This window comes from Podarcis bocagei, assembly GCF_964188305.1.
Source record: "Podarcis bocagei genome assembly, chromosome: 12".
Classification (NCBI taxonomy): Eukaryota; Metazoa; Chordata; class Lepidosauria; order Squamata; family Lacertidae; genus Podarcis; species Podarcis bocagei.
Window position 1 is genome coordinate 677,638 of NC_138137.1, and position 21,567 is coordinate 699,204.

At 43.1% G+C, this 21,567-nt stretch overlaps 1 protein-coding gene across 3 annotated transcripts in view; it reads left to right on the plus strand.

The window, feature by feature from the left end:
* ADCY1 (adenylate cyclase 1) overlaps positions 1-21,567 on the plus strand; it is a 329,819-nt gene that overhangs the window by 77,807 nt on the left and 230,445 nt on the right. For all 3 annotated transcript variants that reach the window (XR_014001150.1, XR_014001151.1, XM_081165108.1), the window contains exon 2: positions 16,169-16,318. Coding sequence is in view for 1 of the 3 variants with exons in the window: in XM_081165108.1 (XP_081021234.1) it covers positions 16,169-16,318 (150 nt within the window). In the remaining 2 variants the exon portion in view is untranslated. The remainder of the gene's footprint in view (positions 1-16,168; positions 16,319-21,567) is intronic.

Below are 21,567 nucleotides of genomic sequence, written 5' to 3' on the forward strand. Positions count from 1 at the left end.
TGTCTAACAAGGCCTGTAAATTGCTGCCGGAGTGCATAGAGGCTTTGGGATTATGTGAACATTGACACAGAGTATTTTAAACTTGGTATCACTAGACAGCTGGACCACTGGAATTCTGGGAGGAGAGATACAATTTCCTCTGCTTTCACATTTACACTTGTTGAAACACCAAGAGACTCTCAGTCTTTGCTTCTTCTATTAACTCTGATAGCTGGTTGGGAATAGATAGCATATCCTTGTATTTGTTACTTCTTTTACCCAAGAACTGTTTAAGATATTCAGTAAAATTCATCAGTTTATTTGCCCACCCTGCTATATTCCATGAAATGAGGTTAATATTCCTAAACCCCGAATTCACAGCATCTGTTCAATCTTCCTTCTGCCACCCAGGTGCTTTCAGGCCCCTGTCTCTCTCCACTCTGGGCAATCCTATCCCACAGGGGGAGTTTTCCAAAAGTGGGTAATGTGTTAGTATCCCTATAAGCAGATGTGTACTTTTTTACTCTGCCTTCTGTTTCTTGCCTTCCTCAACCTAAAAACCTTGTCTCTATTCCAAATTGAAACAGGCATAGGATTGTTTACAGATATTCATTGACTGAGGTTTAAGTTTAACTTCTATTAGTTGACATTCCCATGATGTCAGCTGAACATCACAGTCAACTCTGTTCTCTGCTGCTAATACCTTGGTAGAATTTATTTGTACAGGATCTCTCACTTCATTGCTGTCAGCCTTAAATTTCCTGACTGACCTGTCGCTCCCCCAGGGACTTTTTGGGTGAGACATTCCTCTGGTTGTCCTCTTGTTTCATTTTATCATATTCAGCCTCACCCAGAGCATTCATATGATCAATAATTTTAAAGATCAGGTTAGAATTCACCCTGCCATCCTTCTTGCATTGCTGTCTCTGAGCTTTACCCTGACCTTTCTTAATACCTCTCTTAGAAGAGGTTACTCTGAACTGTGATTCCTTGGCTGGTCCATCCTCTTCTGCAGATGGCAGAGATTCTCTTCCCCTTCTGACCTTCCCAACCCTTTCAAGTAGGTTTTCCTGCAAACGACTGCGGCACAGCTGGGCCATCCACTAAGGAGACTATATCTGGAACTAGCTCAGCAGGATTCACATCCATACTCAACAACAATTTTAAGTTAATCAAATTTAATCAAATTCATCATCCCTGTCAGCCCTAGGGACCTTTTTCTTCTTTTGGATGGGTGACATCTCTAAGTGGGGGCAAGCTCTCCTACGACTGGATTAAGCATTTTCTTTATTTCAACCACCAGTTCTTTAATTTCCAGAATAATGCCATTTACTTGTCTGGTACCTCTCTCATAATTAGATGGAGAATGGTAATCTCACATTAGTAGGAAAAGTCATTCTAACCCTCTCCTTAATAGAGCCATCCCTATGAAGTGTCTGCTGGGAAAACCTCCAGCACTTACTTCTCCATTCGGCTCTGCTTTTGACAAAGATTCCCATTTAAGGCGGGGATAAAAAAACTTCAATTTTCATTTTGCCAAAATCCTCATTCAAATAACTGTTTAAGCAACTACATGGCAAAAGTTGCTCACTGTTCAAAACTATGGTTGCGTAGTGTGTACATCCATGAGAGATGAAAATGTATGTTCAGCGGGGAATTCTGCCATTGGTTGGGAAGTGCAAAGGAGCGCAGAAGAGCCTTGCCTCCCACATGCTTGGCCCAGCCCAGCTGAGAAGCAGCATTGCACAGTGTGTGTGTGTGTGTATGTATATATATATAGTGGGGCTGCTCTATGAATTGTGACTTGCTGCTACTTTTGTTGATTATAGTTTAGTAATGATTTATTGTAATTTTTGAGAGTTATTTTCTGTTTATTATTTGCTGATAGAATAGTACACAATAAAGTTATTCTTTCTCATTAAATTTATATACCACTCTTCATCTGAGGATCACAGTGCAGTTTCCAGTATAATGCACAAAACAATAACCCCCCAATAGTCTATTACTTTTATTATAAACAATTTGTTTATTTTAAATTCATATTTTTATTATGACTTGTTTGTATTGGATCAGATTGTTATAAGAAGTGTGTTCTTGGCTTGTTGTTTCTTAAGCTTGTAGCCACCTTCTGTAAGGAATGGCGGTATACAAATTAGCAGTGAAAGGAAATTAAATGAAAGCAGTTTTTTTAAAAAAAAAAATTATTAAGATTTTACACAAAACATACAAAACATAAGTTTTTTTAAAAGTTAAAAATAATTAAACCAACTATTACACATACAAAAAAGAAAAAAGAACAACAGCTAATAAGAAAGTTACCAAAAAAGAAACCTAAAAAACCGGTAGTTGAAAAAATAAAAAAGAAGAGAAAAAAGAAAGAAAAATATCTTAAAAAGAAATAATCCATTTTTCAATATCTTTAAGTTCATTTGCTTATTTCCTTGACCTCTTTTTTTATAAGATATTTATTAAGGTTTTCAATATATTACAAAAAGAAAAACAAACAAAGTAGGATCAAAAGAGAATACAAAGAGTAAAAATAATTAACAGAGTAAAAAGAAAAAAGCAAACCCCTTTCCACCGTGTAAAAAAGAAGAAAAATGAAGGGGAAAAAACAAATTCAATAAAAAGAAAACAAAAAAGTGACAAAAATACAAAAAACCCTAACCTTTAAAAACATTTATAAACAAATTCATTGTTTTCAGACCCTTAACTGTCATAACCTTCTTTCTTAGACTTCCTCCTCCTCCCTTCCTTTGTATCCTGGTTATTAATTATCCCAGCAAATCCTTTCCATTCCATGTTTCGTAAAATTCTGTCATTACATTACCCTAGACTATTTTGATCTTCTTTCTATAAGAATAAACCTTAAAGTTTAAAACTTAAGTCTTAACTTTACCAGCTTCTTATAATCATAATATTCTTTCATAATTCTTTAAGCATCTTTGCTAAAGCCAGGTAATTTCTTCCAACATTTTTTCTATCATTCATCAACTTTATAAAACATTCTAGTAATAAGAAAAAAAAAGAAAGAAAGGTACAAACAAATCCAATTTTTTTCCAACGTCCCTTCCTCCTGGTTCCGGGTTTTGTCAGTCCTTATTCTCATCAGACTAGCCCATTAACCTGGTAGCCTTATGTCCGAAGCCCTCAAGTCACTTCCATGGCCCTTCCGCGGCTCATCTTCATATTTGTAGCTGTAATTTCCCTTATCTCCTGCTCGTGGTAATTCCAGCTTGACAATGTCTCTTGCTCGTGGTAGCTCCAACTTGACAATGTTTTTAACCCTTCTCGGCAGATCAGACCCTTTTCCGTATTTGTCGCTGCATTCCATGTAGAATTTAAAAGCATGTTTCAAGGGCCCTCCAAAATTGAGAGCCCCCGTAGTCCCAAACATTTCGCAGCCCATTACCATATTTAAAAAGTCCAGACATCCCAACATAGGGGGGTCAATCCAGCCCCCCATTTCCAAACCACACCAAGCTTTTCCTTTCCAGATCTGGCTTTTTCCAAATTCATTTGTCCAATCCAAAGGATCATACTCCTGTTGGGTCTGTTCTGTCAAAACACACTCCTGATTTAATGCCACAACCTCCTGTTCTGTCAAAACACACTCCTGGTTTAAATCCTGAGTGGGCTCCACATGTTTTCCCACTGTCTGGTCAAAATGTTCCACTGCCTGTTGAAGATTTCTAGTCGAAGTCACCATCCAGTTCACCTTTTCATGTAATTCTTCCAGTAGAGCATTTGTTTTGTAAAAAGCACACAACAAGGCTTCTGAATGCATTGTCCTACAAGGTCACGTACTTGTTCCCACGATTATTCTGTAACAGCTGTCAGTTCCCTGGAGTTAGTTACAATTTCACAAGCTTCCCCTAGGGGGAAGACTTATGTTTATTCTTGCTACAGGATTTCCTTTTTTGAAATACTTTGTCCATATATATTCCTTTAAAATGCGAAAGGGAGCAGTGGAATCGCAAAATTTCTCTTCTTTTAACTATCTGTCAAAAAGCAGTTGTCTTTGGTCAATGAACTTCCATGTCAGTCCTGACACCCCGCTCCAGGGTCAGGACGGAAGAAAATTACTTCCCTTTAAAATCACTTCAAACAGTCCAAAAAAAAGGTTCACAATTTAAAATGTTGAAATCCAATTTTTTAAAGACGATTTTCTAAACTCTAGTTTAAATTGCCTTTGCTTTGTTCTGTTTACAAAAGAACGGAAGGGTGACTTCCTGTTTAGCCCTTTCCGTTCCGTACGAAATTCAAGTTAAATTTTTTAAAGTCCGATTCTGTCCTACTCACAAATCTTTGTTTGATATCCAATTGTTCAAACTCTAGGTACTCACAGGTGCTTATTTTAGAGTCCAAATTGTCCCAGGAAAAAGGCAGCGCTCTCCGGCAACAGCTATGCGGCTTCGCTCCACGGAAATAGCGATTGACTCACAGCACCGCGCCGCTTCCCCCTCCTCACTTCGGAGCCCGTTAGTGGGTTCCTTAGCGGATTGGGGGGGCACTAGAGGTGCCTGTGAGTCCCACGGTCACAGGCTTCATCGCCTGTGATTTTAAAAGGGTCCCCGCTTCGCCGTAGCAGAGAAGACCCTGTTTACTGCGGAGCCAGTCCCTCCAGTTCAGAGGGAGTCCGCCATTGCCGGTGGCGCCACCCCGGAAGCTTATTTCCTTGACCTCCTCACACCTCCCCTTTTGTATTCCCGTTTACAAAGTCCTTTCAGCAAATCCTTACCCTCTTTCATTTATCTTTACTCTATAATCGTAACCTATTATAACTATATATTTTCATCCAAATAACTATCTATATTTACATATTCTTATTAGCCTTAATGCCAAAACCACTTATTTTCAGTCCAACATCATTTTAACATTCATTAATTTTACAGTATTTCTGTAGATAGTCTTTAAATTTCTTCCAGTCTTCTTCCACCATTTCTTCTCCCTGGTCTCGGATTCTGCCAGTCATTTCTGCCAATTCCATATAGTCCATCACCTTCATCTGCCATTCTTCCAGAGTGGGTAAATCTTGTGTCTTCTTAAATGAAAGCAGTTAAGGTGGCAAGCAGTCGGTACAAGAAAGAGCTTGTTATGAGCAGAGAGACAAGAGCAACCACTAAACTGCACTCCTAAGTCTTGAAGGCTATGTGCCAGCAAATATAAAAAGTAGGGTGAAGATCCATTAAACATTCAGAGCAGTGAAGCTGACCTGGATATGCCATCACCTAGTTTATTCAAAATGTACTTCTCCCATGTAAGGTTGAGGTGTGGAAAAACAGAACAAAATTATTCCGCAATTTGAACTACAAGTGCATTATGCTATCCTCCCAGTTATGTCACCAAGAAATCCCACCCATCCAATATCTGAAGGAATTTTGCACTGAAGAAATATTATTTTATTAGAAGAATAAGGTGGCAAATGAACAGATAAATGTTTGCAGTGCTTTTAAACATTCATTAATTAAAATACGGAGAATCTGCCTGACTCATAAAAAAGAAGGGCAAGCCTGACAGCTGAGCCAGCAGTTATGGTTTGGCTGAGCCAGCATTTGAGCTTCCCGAGAGAAATAATTCTCAGACCAACTAAACAGCAGATGCTACCAGAATATCAAGGAAGGTGTTTGTGCTTCCGGATCCTGCAAAGCCAAACACAGCTGGTATTTGCTCACTTTTTACTAAAATCTATACTGAAATGTAATTTTTTAAGGGAGTGGGAACTCCTATATAGGGTACATGTGTAGAGGCTGCTTCATCAGGCCAGAGGCATCCTGTTCTCACAATAGACAAGCAGATGATGAGAATTGCAATTTAACACCTGCCCTTCACTCTAAGGTCCCAGGGCAGATGACAGTGATTAAAACACAACGTTAATATTTAAACACAGTATTACCACAACAGTAAAACAATTTAAAAGCACTTAAAATTACAACTCAGAATCCAAGGACCAGTGAGTGCCCTCTCCCCTCCTGTGATTTCCTGTCCAAAGGAACGGCTGTGTCTGACTTGGGAGGCAGAGCAGAGTCATCCTGGCACGCAGCCTGCAGTGGCTCTCTCCTCCCTGGATCTGCCTGATCCACTTGTAAAAGCATCTACTGGTGACCATGGCTGCCTCCTGAGGGGGAAAGATCAACATTAGTACTTTCTTTGATCTTTTGTCCTGAATCCTCCAACATTCAGCTCCATTAAATGTCCACAACTTCTAGTATTATGAGAAAAGAAAAACTTCCTCCACTTTCTCCATGTCAGGCATAATTTTATAAACTTGCCTCTTCCTTCCCTTTACTCTAAACTAAAAAGTCCCAAACTCTGCAACCTTTATTCATCAAGGGAGCTACTCCATCCTTTAGTCGAGAGTCCTGCAATGCAAAGGGATGGGCTAGATGACCCTTGGACCCCTCCAGCTCGATGGTTTTCTGGTTCTATTACTGTGATTGTGTGGCAGATATGACCTAGCAGGCATTGCTGAAACCTGCTGGGATGAGACTCATCCATGGAAGGCTGGAAGGTGGCTGACTGGAGGGGGTCGTGAAGCAAAGCTCCCCTGCCCCTGCCCTGCCAAAGTGTTTCATTTCTACACTGCATGACACAGTGTTTCATATTTTAAGAAAAATAGCCATTACAGTGGTGCCTCGCAAGACGAAATTAATTCGTTCCGCAAGTCTCTTCGTCTTGCGAGTTTTTCGTCTTGCGATGCACGGTTTCCCATAGGAATGCATTGAAAATCAATTAATGCATTCCTAGGGAAACCGCCTTCAGACCAGGTCCGGGGACAGTCAAAAGCCCTCCGGCGTGGAGAAGCGATCTCCCCGCAGCCCCTTGCTTCAAAAGAAGTCCGGGGACAGCGGGGAAGAAGCTTCCCACTGTCCCCGGACCTGGGGCTGTGGGGAGAAGATCGCTTCTCCCCGCCACCCCTTGCTTCAAAAGAGGTCCGGGGACAGCGGGAAGCGCTTCCCGCTGTCCCCGGACCTGGGACTGCGGGGAGAAGATCGCTTCTTCCCCGCTGTCCCCAGACCTCTTTTGAAGCAAGGGGCTGCGGGGAGATCGCTTCTCCACGCCGCCCCTTGCTTCAAAAGAGGTCCGGGGACAGCGGGAAGACCCGCTGTCCCCGGAGCTTGCGGGGCAAGCTTCGTTTTGCGAAGCAAGCCCATAGGGAAATTCGTCTTGCAAGGCAACTCGAAAACGAAAAACCTTTCGTTTTGCGAGTTTTTCGTCTCGCGAGGCGTTCTTCTTGCGGGGTACCACTGTATTCATCAGATTAATAACAAAGCTAAGCAAGTGAGAAGTTAAAATGTTCTGGATCTGAAGGCAATAAAATATGCTTTCAAGTTGTCATTTGTGATCCCTTCATCTACCTTTTATGCTTGATTAATAATAATAATAATAATAATTTATTATTTATACCCCGCCCATCTGGCTGGGCCTCCCCAGCCACTCTGGGCGGCTTCCATAAAAACCAGAAATACAGTAAAATGTCACACGTTAAAAACTTCCCTGAACAGGGCTGCCTTAAGATGTCTCCTGAATGTCAGATAGTTGTTTATCGCTTTGACATCTGCTGGAAGGGCGTTCCACAGGGCGGGCGCCACTACCGAGAAGGCCCTCTGATTACAGAAAAAACAGCTAGCTGTATTTATTCCTTTGTGGTTGTTAAAAGGTCAGAGTGCATAATGCATACAGAAGTGGAAATGAACATATAATTGTGTAATCCCCATAAAACTTGAACAGAATTATAGAAATAATCAGTGTGCTTAAACTTTGATCTCTGTTGAAATGAAAATGAAAGGAAAATTTTAAAATTCCATTGTTGCATCTAGCAATTGTTGTATTGCTATATTTACCATATTTTTCGCTCTATAAGACGCACCAGACCACAAGACACACCTAGTTTTTGAGGAGGAAAACTAGAAAAAAAATATTCTGAATCTCAGAAGCCAGAACAGCAAGAGGGATCACTGTGCAGTGAAAGCAGCAATCCCTCTTGCTGTTCTGGCTCCTGGGATAGCTGCACAGCCTGCATTCGCTCCATAAGATGCACACATATTTCCCCTTGCTTTTTAGGAGGGAAAAAGTGAGTCTTATAAAGCAAAAAATATGGTATGTTATTGTTGTATACCACTCTGAGCACTGGCAGCAGTGCTGAGCCAGACATCAGGGGCCCCTGGCACAGTTCACATGGGGGCCCTGCTGCTGCTGCTCCGCCCCACAACCCTCTGCTCTCTACAGTAGCAAGGCTACCACCCTGCTCTTCTTCCCCTGCCATCCCCCCATCCACTTGCTCTCTCTCTGTCCCATCTCTTATAAAGCACCCCAAGCACATTTCATTGCTTTTCTGGTCTCTGGGGAAAGCCCATCAAGGGCTCTTCTTCAGAGCCAAGCCTGCTGAGGGAGAAGGCCGGGAGAAGGCCTGTGCCATCACTGTGGTTTGCCAGGGCAGCTAGGATGGGTTGATCTTTTAAAAAGCCTTTTCAAAAAAATCCACATTAAAAAAAAATACTTTTTAGCCCCTGTGGGAAACTGTGGCAGTGGTGCAGGCATTTGCCTGACTGGCTTGCCCTGGATGCCTGAGCAAGATGTTTCTGGGCCTTTTTCAGAGGCCAGGAAGGCAGTGGAGTGTTTGAGGGCCAAGGTGGATAGGAGCCACGTTTGGCAGCATAGACAACCCTATACGCCTGACATCACAAAAAAGAATACTAGACACCACCCATATTTTCTGCAAATTGCTTTGGCTTCCTTATGGAATTGGCTTCATATTGTTGGGAAGTACTGTGTTAACTGCATACATGAACTTATTAGCAGGCTTAATATGACAGTTATGTGAGCTTTTTGGGGGGGTGAGGGGGTGTCAGTTGTGGGAATAGTTTGCTTCTGGCCTTCAGAAACGGCTCCCATAGTCAGCCCTGGAAGTGCAGCTACTGCAGAAGTCTGCCTGGTTTGCACCCCTTGAGCCCAAGGACCTCGTAGCAGAAGTGAGGCCAGAGGAGCCCTTGTCCCATTGCCATTGGAGACTACAGGAGAGGGCTGGACCCCTTCAACTAAAGCAGGACCTTCCAGTTGGGGGGACAACACCAATTAACAAATAGGATGTTGCTGCTAGACATCTGAAGGCAGCCCTGTATAAGGAAGCTTTTTAAGGAATAATGTTGTTATATATGTTGGAAGCTGCCCAGAGTGGCTGGGGCAACTCAGTCAGATGGGTGGGGTACAAAAAAAGAATCATAGAATAGAATCATAGAATCATAGAATCATAGAATCATAGAATCATAGAGTTGGAAGAGACCCCAAGGGCCATCAAGTCCAACCCCCTGCCAAGCAGGAAACACCATCAGAGCACTCCTGACATATGGTTGTCAAGTCTCTGCTTAAAGACCTCCAAAGAAGGAGACTCCACCACACTCCTTGGCAGCAAATTCCACTGTCAAACAGCTCTTACTGTCAGGAAGTTCTTCCTAATGTTTAGGTGGAATCTTCTTTCTTGTAGTTTGGATCCATTGCTCCGTGTCCGCTTCTCTGGAGCAGCAGAAAACAACCTTTCTCCCTCCTCTATGTGACATCCTTTTATATATTTGAACATGGCTATCATATCACCCCTTAACCTCCTCTTCTCCAGGCTAAACATGCCCAGCTCCCTTAGCCGTTCCTCATAAGGCATCGTTTCCAGGCCTTTGACCATTTTGGTTGCCCTCCTCTGGACACATTCCAGTTTGTCAGTGTCCTTCTTGAATTGTGGTGCCCAGAACTGGACGCAGTACTCTAGGTGAGGTCTGACCAGAGCAGAATACAGTGGCACTATTACTTCCCTTGATCTAGATGCTATACTCCTATTGATGCAGCCCAGAATTGCATTGTCTTTTTTAGCTGCCACATCACACTGTTGGCTCATGTCAAGTTTGTGGTCAACCAAGACTCCTAGATCCTTTTCACATGTACTGCTCTCAAGCCAGGTGTCACCCATCTTGTATTTGTGCCTCTCATTTTTTTTGCCCAAGTGCAATACTTTACATTTCTCCCTGTTAAAATTCATCTTGTTTGTTTTGGCCCAGTTCTCTAATCTGTCAAGGTCGTTTTGAAGTGTGATCCTGTCCTCTGGGGTGTTAGCCACCCCTCCCAGTTTGGTGTCATCTGCAAATTTGATCAGGATGCCCTTGAGTCCATCATCCAAGTCGTTGATAAAGATGTTGAATAAGACCGGGCCCAAGACAGAACCCTGTGGCACCCCACTAGTTACTCTTCTCCAGGATGAAGAGGAACCATTGATGAGCACCCTTTGGGTTCGGTCAGTCAGCCAGTTACAAATCCACTGAGTGGTAGCATAGTCAAGACCGCATTTTACCAGCTTCTTTACAAGAATATCATGGGGCACCTTGTCAAATGCCTTACTGAAATCAAGGTAGACTATATCCACTGAGTTCCCTTCATCTACCAGGCTTGTAATTCTGTCAAAAAACGAGATCAGGTTAGTCTGACATGACTTATTTTTCAGAAATCCATGCTGACTATTGGTGATCACAGCATTCCTTTCTAGGTGTTCACAGACTGTTTTCTTAATGATCTGCTCCAGAATCTTCCCTGGTATTGATGTCAGACTGACTGGGCGGTAATTATTTGGGTCCTCTCTTTTCCCCTTTTTGAAAATAGGGACAACATTTGCCCTCCTCCAGTCTGCCGGGACTTCGCCTGTTCTCCAGGAATTCTCAAAGATGACTGCCAGTGGTTCTGAGATCACATCTGCCAGTTCTTTTAATACTCTTGGATGCAGTTCATCTGGCCCTGGAGACTTGAATACATCTAAACTAGCCAAGTATTCTTGTACTATCTCCTTAGTTATTCTGGCCTGTGTTTCCTCTGCTGAATCATTTGCTCCAAATTCTTCAGGTCGGGCATTGTTTTCTTTATCGGAGAAGACTGAGGCAAAGAAGGCATTGAGGAGTTCAGCCCTTTCTGTGTCCCCTGTTTGCATTTCACCATCTTCTCCTCTGAGTGACCCCACTGTTTCTTTGTTCTTCCTTTTGCTACGAACATACCCATAAAAGCCTTTTTTGTTGCTTTTAACCTCTCTAGCCAGCCTGAGTTCATTCTGTGCTTTAGCTTTTCTGACTTTGTGTCTACACGTGCTGGCTATTTGTTTGAATTCCTCTTTGGTGGTTTCCCCCCTTTTCCATTTTTTGTACACATCCTTTTTTAATCTTAACTCAGTTAAAAGTTCTTTAGATAGCCACCCTGGCTTCTTTAGGCACCTTCCATGTTTCCGTCTCATTGGTATTGCCTTACGTTGTGCGTTTACTATCTCCCTCTTAACAAACTCCCAGCCATCATGAACTCCCTTTCCTTTTAGTATTACTGTCCATGGGATCTCACCCAGCACTTCCCTAAGTTTTATGAAGTCGGCTTTTTTAAAGTCAAGAAATTGAGTCCTAGTATGCTTGGCTGCTCCTTTCCGCTGTATAGTAAACTTCAGAAGAGCATGATCACTCGCGCCTAATGATCCTTCCACTTCTACCCCACTAACCAGGTCATCAACATTGGTTAGGACCAGATCTAAAATGGCTGTTCCTCTTGTTGCTTCTCCCACTTTCTGGACAATGAAGTTGTCTGCAAGGCCAGTGAGGAATCTGTTTGACCTTATGCTCTTGGCTGAGTTTGACATCCAACAAATATCCGGGTAATTGAAGTCCCCCATTACTACTATCTCCCTCCCTTTTGCATGCTTGGCCATCTGTTCCAGGAAGGCATCATCTATGTCCTCCGTTTGGCTTGGGGATCTATAGTAAACTCCCACAATGAGGTCTCTGTTATTCTTCTCTCCCTTAATTTTGACCCAAATGCTCTCACTTTGGCTTTGAGGTTCTAAATCTTGGATCTCTTCACAGGTATACACATCCCTGACATATAACGCCACTCCTCCTTTCTTGTCTGGTCTGTTTCTCCAAAATAGATTGTATCCCCCCATTATTACATTCCAATCGTGGGACTTATCCCACCAGGTTTCAGTGATGCCTATTATGTCATATTTAGTTTGCTGTACCAAGAGCTCAAGCTCATCTTGTTTATTTCCCATGCTTTGCGCATTAGTGTACAGACATTGAAGTCCATTAATCATTCCCCCGTGTCTCTTATTTAAGGATTTTTTTCTCCCACCACTAGGTCCGCGTGCTGTTTGCTCCATTTGGTCTATGACATTTGGATGATCATCTTCATCAATTGATAGACTCCTACCTTCAGGAGCACTGTCTCCCTCCCCCACATTAGTCAGTTTAAAGCCCTCCTGATGAGGTTTCTGAGATTTTTGGCAAAAACTGCAGGAATGAACAATCACGGGAGACGAGAGAGGCAGGTGTAACATGAGGCGGGGTCACCAGATGCAGGAATGAAAAATCACGGAAGACGAGAGAGGCAGGTGTAACATGAGGCGTCTGTCAGGGCGGGCCCTGGGAGCCTATTTTATTGAATATTGCAAGCATTGCCACACGTGGGCCTGTGGCTGATTGGTTGATACATACACACAGAAACTTGTGATTGGTTAACATAAGTACAAGGTGGGGATTACATGTGAGAGGTGGGATTTACATATGATCATTTATCACTGATACATTAAAGGCTGAGAATCGGAGCTAGAACTAGACAGGCATGAAGCCTCCTAATTAAATTGTAACTAGAGATTAATATGGCACAAACAATTACTAATGATTGATCATAGCATGAAACAATGTAACAATCAAGTTCTGTAGATGTGGTCAGCTAGGCATGAAAAGCAGGTTCGTACAGTGTGTGCAAAAGCAGGGAAAAGCCTACAAGCAAGACTTCTCAGAAAGCAAGAGAAAAGAGGAGCAAGGCTTCCCCATTTTGTGCTACAGTGGTCCTCCATCTTAAAAAGTGTGAAGACAGGACAAATAAAGGTAAAGGTACCCCTGCCCGAACGGGCCAGTCTTGACAGACTCTGGGGTTTGTGCGCCCATCTCACATCTATTGGCCGGGGGCCAGCGCTGTCCGGAGACACTTCCGGGTCACGTGGCCAGCGTGACAAAGCTGCATCTGGCGAGCCAGCGCAGCACACGGAACGCCGTTTACCTTCCCGCTGGTAAGCGGTACCTATTTATCTACTTGCACCCGGGGGTGCTTTCGAACTGCTAGGTTGGCAGGCGCTAGGACCGAGCAGCGGGAGCGCACCCCGCCGCGGGGATTTGAACCGCGACCTTTCGATCGGCAAGCCCTAGGCACTGAGGCTTTAGCCCACAGCGCCACCCACTGAGGCTTTAGCCCACAGCGCCCCGCGACAGGACAAATAACCCCCCCCAAAAAAACCTAGGTCTCCCCCAACAAACGTTTGAGACTAGCTCCCCTAAATCTAAAAGATGGATCAAACTGCGCACGCCGCCAGACGTGCCTCCCACAGCTAATCACCTTCCTCAACAGAAACCCTGCCCCCCTCTGACCTTTGCACAGGGAGAACAGCTAATCAGCCACAAAGAAACACACACACACACACACACACACACAAAAGAAAACCCTTTTTGCTCCTTCTTCAACTGCTGCCCTGCTACCTCTGATAAGCTCCTCCCACAGCTAATCACCTTCCTCAACAGAAACCCTGCCCCATTATTTCAGGTTTCAGGTTATTTCTTGCTGAAGCAACATCCGAGCTCTGTGCAGGCAAGGCACGGCCCAAACCATGTCTTGCCTCACCACAGAATAGGAAAACGAAACGGCTGTGAACCTAAATGCTTTGGTCATAGTGAAACTTTGGAAACTTGCACTCCCCCCAGTCCTCTCCTCAGAATGGGTGATGTTAGCATTGCATCCCTTCCTTGAATCACAGTATCATATTATCATTGCCCTTCCATGGCCCAATTAACTCATGAGAGGATTGGTCCCAGTCTGGAGTCCCTGTAGATGAGGGCTGCCTCATCCTCGAACCCAGACCGCGGCCACCCCATGGGCACCCAACTAGTGCCCGGGTGTCAACTTGCATGTTTCTGTTCTGGTTCTCATGAGCTCCATCTGGCCCCAAATGGAAGGGAGTAGCTTATACATGCCTTAAGCAGACTGCAATTAGATTTAATTGAAAATGATACTGTCATTCAGGCTGTGTTTAGAAATAACTGAACCTAGTCCTATCTTTCTCTTTATTGTGAGGTATCATATTTTAACTACAGTACAGCAAAAGTTCTTGGACACGGCTTCTGTCCAGTTCTGTTTTTGGGTTCAGAAGTAAGCTGTGTCCCCTCTGCTGAAATCTCTTTGCTGCCGTGCAAATCCTGCCACGGCTGTCCTGGTAAAATCTCCTTGCATTGACCCCAAGAGCCCAATATTCTTATTAATGTGCTGCTTCAGCAGCTGCATCATATCCAAGTGCAGGACTGGGAGGTTGTTTAGAAACCAGAACTAATTTTAGTCTCATATTCTGGAATTTATTTATGTATTTCAAAATAACATTTTCCAGAGTATAATGCACTCTAATTATAGCCTGCAATAGCAAATAGCTCCTTATGCTGCACTCCTCAGGTAATGCATCTGAAGGAATTAGCTCATTATGCTAACTGGGATAAAGCCAGAGGAGATTATAAACTCTCTATAGAGCATGTCTTGAAAGGAATAGAAAAAGCAATGCAGTTGAGAAGTGAAGTGCCTATCTGCTCCCCACATAAAAATCCACTTTGGATTTGGATTTTAATTATGATAAAATATGAGGTATAATACAGGTTTCTTGTTAAAGCTCTTTATTCAGATTTGAAAGCCATGTGGGGGAAAATTCCCTTTGATGTCAGCTTCTTTGAGGTGTATCTTTTTAGAAAATATTTTTGTTATTTGCAGACACACATACAGTTGTGGCGTCCACTCTACTACATTTCTCTGCTTATCTGTCTCTAGAGGTCTGCTTACCCCCTTTTAGGGGTGCGGCTGGTTTGCGGGACAGACAGTGCCCCCCTCCCAATGATGTAGAGCTGTGTGGCAGGGTCTGATCCCTGCCAGAGTGTGAGCTTTGGCTTGCGCTCCTGGCTTGAAATCCTGCTCTGTGCAGCCTGCCAAATTGGCCAATGTCAGGCTGGCACAAAGGTTGGGGGGGGGGGCTAGAGGAAATAATCAGGCTTCCCTCAAATCTGCTCCCAGGGGATTTAAAGCAGCCCACGCCAGCCTTCGACACCCAGCTCTTCTTCGCTGGATCAACCCACCCACCCACTCCTGTAATTTTGCATTTACTCATTGAATTGACCTTCCTATGGCTGCGGTGGTCACCATATTTTTGGGGCCGGGTAGGAATTTGCCTATCAGGCAAATTGGCTATGAGCTGGGCGTTTTGCCTACCTTGTAGCAATTGTCACAACTTTGGCAGTTTAGGCATTGGGTAACCTTAGCGTTGGTTGGAGGGGGGTTGTACTCTCACTTTCCCCTCCAGAAATAGGGTATCCTGTTAAAGGGATCCATGGTGGAGTTGCTTCTGTCCATTTGCCCAAAAGGGGGGCTTGGATCTCAATGCTCCTAGAGGTGGTGATCCCCCTATCTGATGTAAGTCATAGGAATCTCCACTGCCAGGTTCACTCTGATGTCATTTTCAGTAAGCCCAGAAATTAGAATGCTCACCCAATGTGTGTGCCAAACCACTTCATCCGCAGTCAGTTAAGTTGCAGCCTGATAGATTCTTGGTGGCAACGACGGGGGAGGGATGACACAATGAAAAATGCACAATGTAAAAACGCAGATCCCAGACTCTCCAAGTGGCCTGGGGGAGTGGTGCGAGAAGGATTCCATGCGCCTTCTGATCTCAGCCTCCTCACACAACCCCAGCCCCCAAGCCATTTCGTGACACTGGGATCAGCTTGGGGCTGGTGTGTGGTGTCCCTTCAGTGGCAGGAGCTGGGCTGGCACATGGTGGGCTCCTTTTGCCCCCTGCACCTTGGGTACGGTTAAAGCATGCTCTGCCACTGCCCACATGCAATCACTGGAATCTCCAGTAAAAAGGGCTAGCAATGGCTGGGGAAACTCCTGGGAACCTGACAAAGTGCCGTCAGTCGAGGAAGACAAGAGTGAACTGGATGGAGCAGTGATCTGACCCAGCAGCAAGACAGATCTACTGCAAAATAATATTGTGAAAATAAACTGGATTTTAGTCAGAATGGTGATTGATCGTGATATGTGAGAGTGTCTGAATTATAATATATCTCTTTTGTCCCCTTCTTTTCTCTTACAGCTTGTGGCCAATGCTATCCTTTTTGTCAGTGTAAATTTGTATGGGGTCTTTGTGAGGATTTTGACAGAGAGGGCACAAAGAAAGGCATTCCTTCAGGCCAGGAACTGCATAGAGGACAGGCTGAAGCTGGAGGATGAAAATGAAAAACAGGTCAGTTGAAATGTGTTTTTGTTTCCCCCCTTGTCTTTCTTTGGCATCACATTGGCATATATCCTGTAGGACAAGAGTCTGATCTGTAAGGAAAAGCATCTAATTGCAAAGTGTATTTTCATTTGCAGAGCGCAGTTGCCCCACTCTTTATTTGTTATCAACAATGAAAACACAGCAGGCATATTTAGCATAAGCTCCAGATAAAGCAGAGAAATGGGAGAATCTTCTGTTGGCCTCAAGTAAGATAACACTTAACCCAAAATGCAAATTATATTTTAATTTGTAAATTGGATTTCAGAGTCATGCTTCTTCTTGCCTTCTCTTTACTAGCTATTATGAATGAATAGTCTTGAAGCTGGTTAATTTGCAAACAAGATTGTTCAGGTAAAGCTGCAGATGAGATAACTTTAGATTATCTGTTAGTGGACCTGTTAATAGTCCACTTACTCCTTAGCCATTTGCAGCTTGAAATTTAGGCACAGACTCTTGAGTTCCACACCACATGGAGAGAGGGGTATTGTTAGGGGTGTTATAGGAAAATCCCTGGGCTCACTTGGATTGCCAAACAAAGACACCAGCCAAGAATAGAGGAGCAAAACAGCAGCCAGTAGGTCTAATCTTTATTCAAAAGACTGCAACAGGACTCCCACCCACCACATGGAAAGGATGTCTCCTTCTTTTATAAGTTCCCCCCTTTTACCCACAATCCCCTAGGTGAAGCATCATGCATATATCACAAATACATCATAGTTATGTCACAATCTGGAAGGGGTTTCCAGCAGAAACCTGAGCAACAGGTTTGCCCCCATCTTTTCCTTGACCTCCACCTCACGCCCATTAAGTAAAACAAAAGGTATGTACATGCTCCTGTTCTCCCGGTCATGTTAAGTACGCTCTTTTGTTCTGACTGAGTTCCCAACCCATTTTGGCTGGGTTCACTATTGTCTTTGAGATGGTCACTTGTCTGACATTCTGGGGCCAGGATGCCAGCAATTAACATCTAGGAAAGGAGCTGCTGAGTATGTGGTCTCAGGCTTCAGGGATTATGGCTGACCCTGCCCACGTCCCAGGCTCCCCCCTTCATAGCCGTTTCTTTCCTGAACAGAACAAAGTTGGAACATCGAAAATCCTATACTGGAGCAATTTTATATGACTTTGTAAAGTTTTCCCATTGAGCCATCACATAGATACATTTATCAGTTACATCTGATCATTTATCAATTGTTACATTTGATAATGTGTAGCGGAGGCCCTTTGAATAGAGATGGGGAGGGGACTTTGTGATGAAGTGCTTTGTGGGGACATCTGCAGGAGTGATTTGTTGATTTTGATAGTCATGGTGTGTGTGTGTATGATGTCCACTGGAGTGGCAACCCCCCCCCCCACCTTTCCATAAATTCTGGTAACAGGGGTAATATAGTTCAGAAGCAATAGAGGCAGGTGTGGGTTAAAAATGGGTGACAACTGCTCTTGGTTACATCTTACCAGAGTTTGACATGGCATTGTGTGGGGATCTGATCATCAGCCATTGTGCAAGATCCCCAGTAGACTATTAATCCTGCCTGGTGCCTCTCCTACCCGCAATGAAAGCATTGGCAATTTAATGCATTTATTTTATTTTTTAATATTTGATCTTTATTGATTTTATACAGTGAATCACAGTTATAGCTCTCCATTAGTAGTATACTTGGGGGGGGGGGGAGAGAAGAAAAAGAAAGAAAGAAAGAAAGAAAGAAAGAAAGAAAGAAAGAAAGAAAGAAAGAAAATAAGGTTTTCCCATATTGAGGCTTCCCTCCTCCCCAACCTGGGTTCTCTGTGTAACTATATCAACTGCGTATTGAACAGCATCTATTTTACAATTATCCAATGCTTCTAAGAGTTATTTCACATTGCAGAAGTCATTCAAAGTCCGCCAAAGATTTTACATGCTTACAGTGATCTTTTACATATTGTCTATATTTATCCCATTCTCTATTGAATTTTTAATCTAACTTTCCCTGTTAATCTTGCCATTTCAGTGTACTTAAATAATTTTGTATGCCATTTCAATTTTGTCGGTTTTGTCCTTTCCAACCTTGGGCTAACAACATTTTCACTACTGCGGTTGCGTACATGAATAATCTCCTTAAGTCTTTTGGTAACTCTACACCTATGATCCCAAGGTGAAAGGCTTCTGGTTATTTGGGAAAGTTTAATTTAAACATTTTTTTTAGCTTGTTGTAGATCATTTCCCAAAAATCCTTTATCTTTTTGTGTTTTCACCACATATGATACATAGTTCCTTCTATTTCTTTTCATTTCCAACACAAGTTGGAGCTGGTTCTGTACATTTTCGCTAGCTTACTGGGTGTCAAGTACCAGCAATAGAGCATCTTCATGTAGTTTTATTTCAAAGTGTAACACGCAGTAAAATTTAAGTCCTCTCTCCAGAGTTTTTCCCAGGCTGACCTTTGAATGTTATACCCAAAATCTTTGGCCCATTGAATCATCACTGATTTTACTTCTTCGTCTTTCACCGACCAATCTAGCAAGATCCTATACATTTTGGAAAGTAGTTCCCCCTTACTTGGTATTAACTCCTCAAATCTCGATAACTTAGTGGGGAAGTCTTTTTAAAAAATCTGCTTTGAATATATCATTCAACTGGTGATATTGTAACCAGTGAGTTAAACAGTTTCTTACCCCCTCCATTTTAACTGGTCCTCTTCCTTAAGAAGTCCTTTATAAGTTGCCCAGTCTTTGCTCATGTTCATTTTCTTTACTGAAATTGCCTCAAGCGGTGATAGCCACCAGGGCCTTTTTTGTTCTAGCAAATTCTTATATTTATTCCATACCATGTATAATAATAATAACAACGCATGATTCAGGAACCCTCTGTGTACTTTGGCTTTTTTGTACCATAAGTACGTGTGCCAACCGAATCTGTTGTTGAAACCCTCTAAGTCTAGCATATCTGTGTTTTGTAAAAGTATCCATTCCCTGATCCAGCAGAGGCAGGATGCCTCGTAATGTAGTATTAGATCTGGTAGTGAGAAGCCACCCCTATCTTTAATTTCTGCTAGTAATTTCTGTTTAATTCTAGGTCCGTCCCCCCCACCAAATAAACTTTGAAATGTCTCTTTGCCAATCTTTGAACGGACCCGCCCCACTGATCACTGGAACTGATTGAAACAAAAACAACATCATTGGTAGCACGTTCATTTTTATCATAGAGATCCTCCCCCAGAATGATAGATTCATTCTGCCCCAGATCTCCAGATTTCTTTTTATTTATTTATGTCATTAGGTAAAAAAAGGGAAAGGGACCCCTGACCATTAGGTCCAGTCGTGGCCGACTCTGGGGTTGCGGCACTCATCTCGCTTTATTGGCCAAGGGAGCCAGTGTACAGCTTCCAGATCATGTGGCCAGTATGTCTTTAAATAAGTTAATATTTTTCACTGTAATCCATACTCCTAAATATTTGACTTTTTTACTTATTGTCATACCAGTAATTCTTTGTAGCTCATTTTTATCTTGTTCTACCATATTTTTCACCAACAAGTTGGTTTTATTTTTGTTGAGTTTGAAACCTGTCACCTGATGCCATAGTCTGGAGTTGGCAAACTTTCCTTTGGACTTTCTGTTGCTATTATAAGATCATCCGCAAATGCTTTTAGTTTAAAAGATTTATTTCCTACCCTTATACCCTCTGTTCTTATTTTCCTTGTCAGGGTTTCCAAAGCCAGTATAAATAGTAATGGGGACAGTGGGCATCCCTGCCTCATTCCCTTCATTATTTTACAATTTTCTGTTATATCATTATTTATAATCAGTTTTCCTTGCTGTTCAGAGTAAATTGTGTTTATACCTCTCTGAACGTCTCCCCCAAACCCATTAACTCTAGTGTGTTTTTTTAACACATTTATTAAGGTGTATGAGGAAGGCAAAAAGTTCACAGCACCATTAACATATGTTTTCTTCCCAGAAGTTAACTTCCATGTAGAGCAGTGATGAGCACATCATAGGGAGAGTGGTGCAATGAAAATCCTCCTGACCCTCCTTGCTGCTGTCTAGCATCCTGGGCTGCCCAGAGAAAGTTCTCTCTGGGAACAGGCCAGGCTATGGCACAGGCAACGTCTACTGACGTGGGCACACCAGTGCCTGGGCTGGCCAGCTCCCTCGCCCACTGCCACATGGGGAATACAAAGTGGGCACCCCTGTGGATGTCAGGGAACCATGAATAGACAAAAGAGGGAGAACAGGGAAAGCAGATATATGTAGTGTCTGGGTGTACATAGATTTTGTTATAAAGGTTATTCTTATCAAGCATACAAAGCATTGAAACTCCATGAGAGACAGAAAGCTGTGATCATATGTAACTAGATTCTGCATAGTGGTGATGAACGGGATATCCCTTTGTGACTGTGATTGCATGGCAACTTCCCCCCAGCCCTCAATCAATCAAGGGTACCATCTCAATAGCTACATGCAGTGAGGTTTTGTTTGTGATGCTGTAAACCCTTGTATATTTTTAGCCCTAGTCAAGTGTCAGTCTAACAGATGCTAAGCAGAATTAAAATTCTTTCAGAAACAGAAACACAAGAAATGTGTAGCTTATACAAACTAATAGATTTGAAAACAGGGGTCTGAAGCCCCTACACACAACATCCAAGTTTTCTTAGATATCCCCAGTGGCAACTCCCTTGTGCCACCTGTGAAATGGCCAAACTATTTAGCAGTTCACCCCACTCAAAATCTAATACATAATTCAGAGGTTCAATGCTGGTAGTTAATATTGAGGGAGTGAAAGATGTAAGGAAATGCACTCGTCTTCTTCTTTGGCAATCACTCATAGCTGAGTAAGATTGTCTTCCATGAACATAGTCTTAATGGTGTATCCGTAGGTAACTATGGAGGCCAATTCTGGATCCACACATCCTTCCACAATGGAGACATAGATTTCTGGGTGGGAGTTGATCACGGTGAGGATTTGCGAAACTGCCTTCCTCTTAGCTCATGTCTCCCTTTCTTCCTGAGTTTGTTCTTCAAAGTCCATGACACCTTGGGTAAAGGCTGTTCTCCAACTGGAGCACTCGCAGGCTGTCAGGGAAGAGCCAGAACACGCTGCTTCATCAGGCGAGGGTTCTGAGCAGGAACTGTCAGGAGAGGAAGACAGGGAAATGATGCATGAAACAGAACAGGGGGCAAGAGTATTCAGGTGGAGCAGGGGGTCAGAGATGATGAAGAGCCCTATAACCCACCAGAGCCG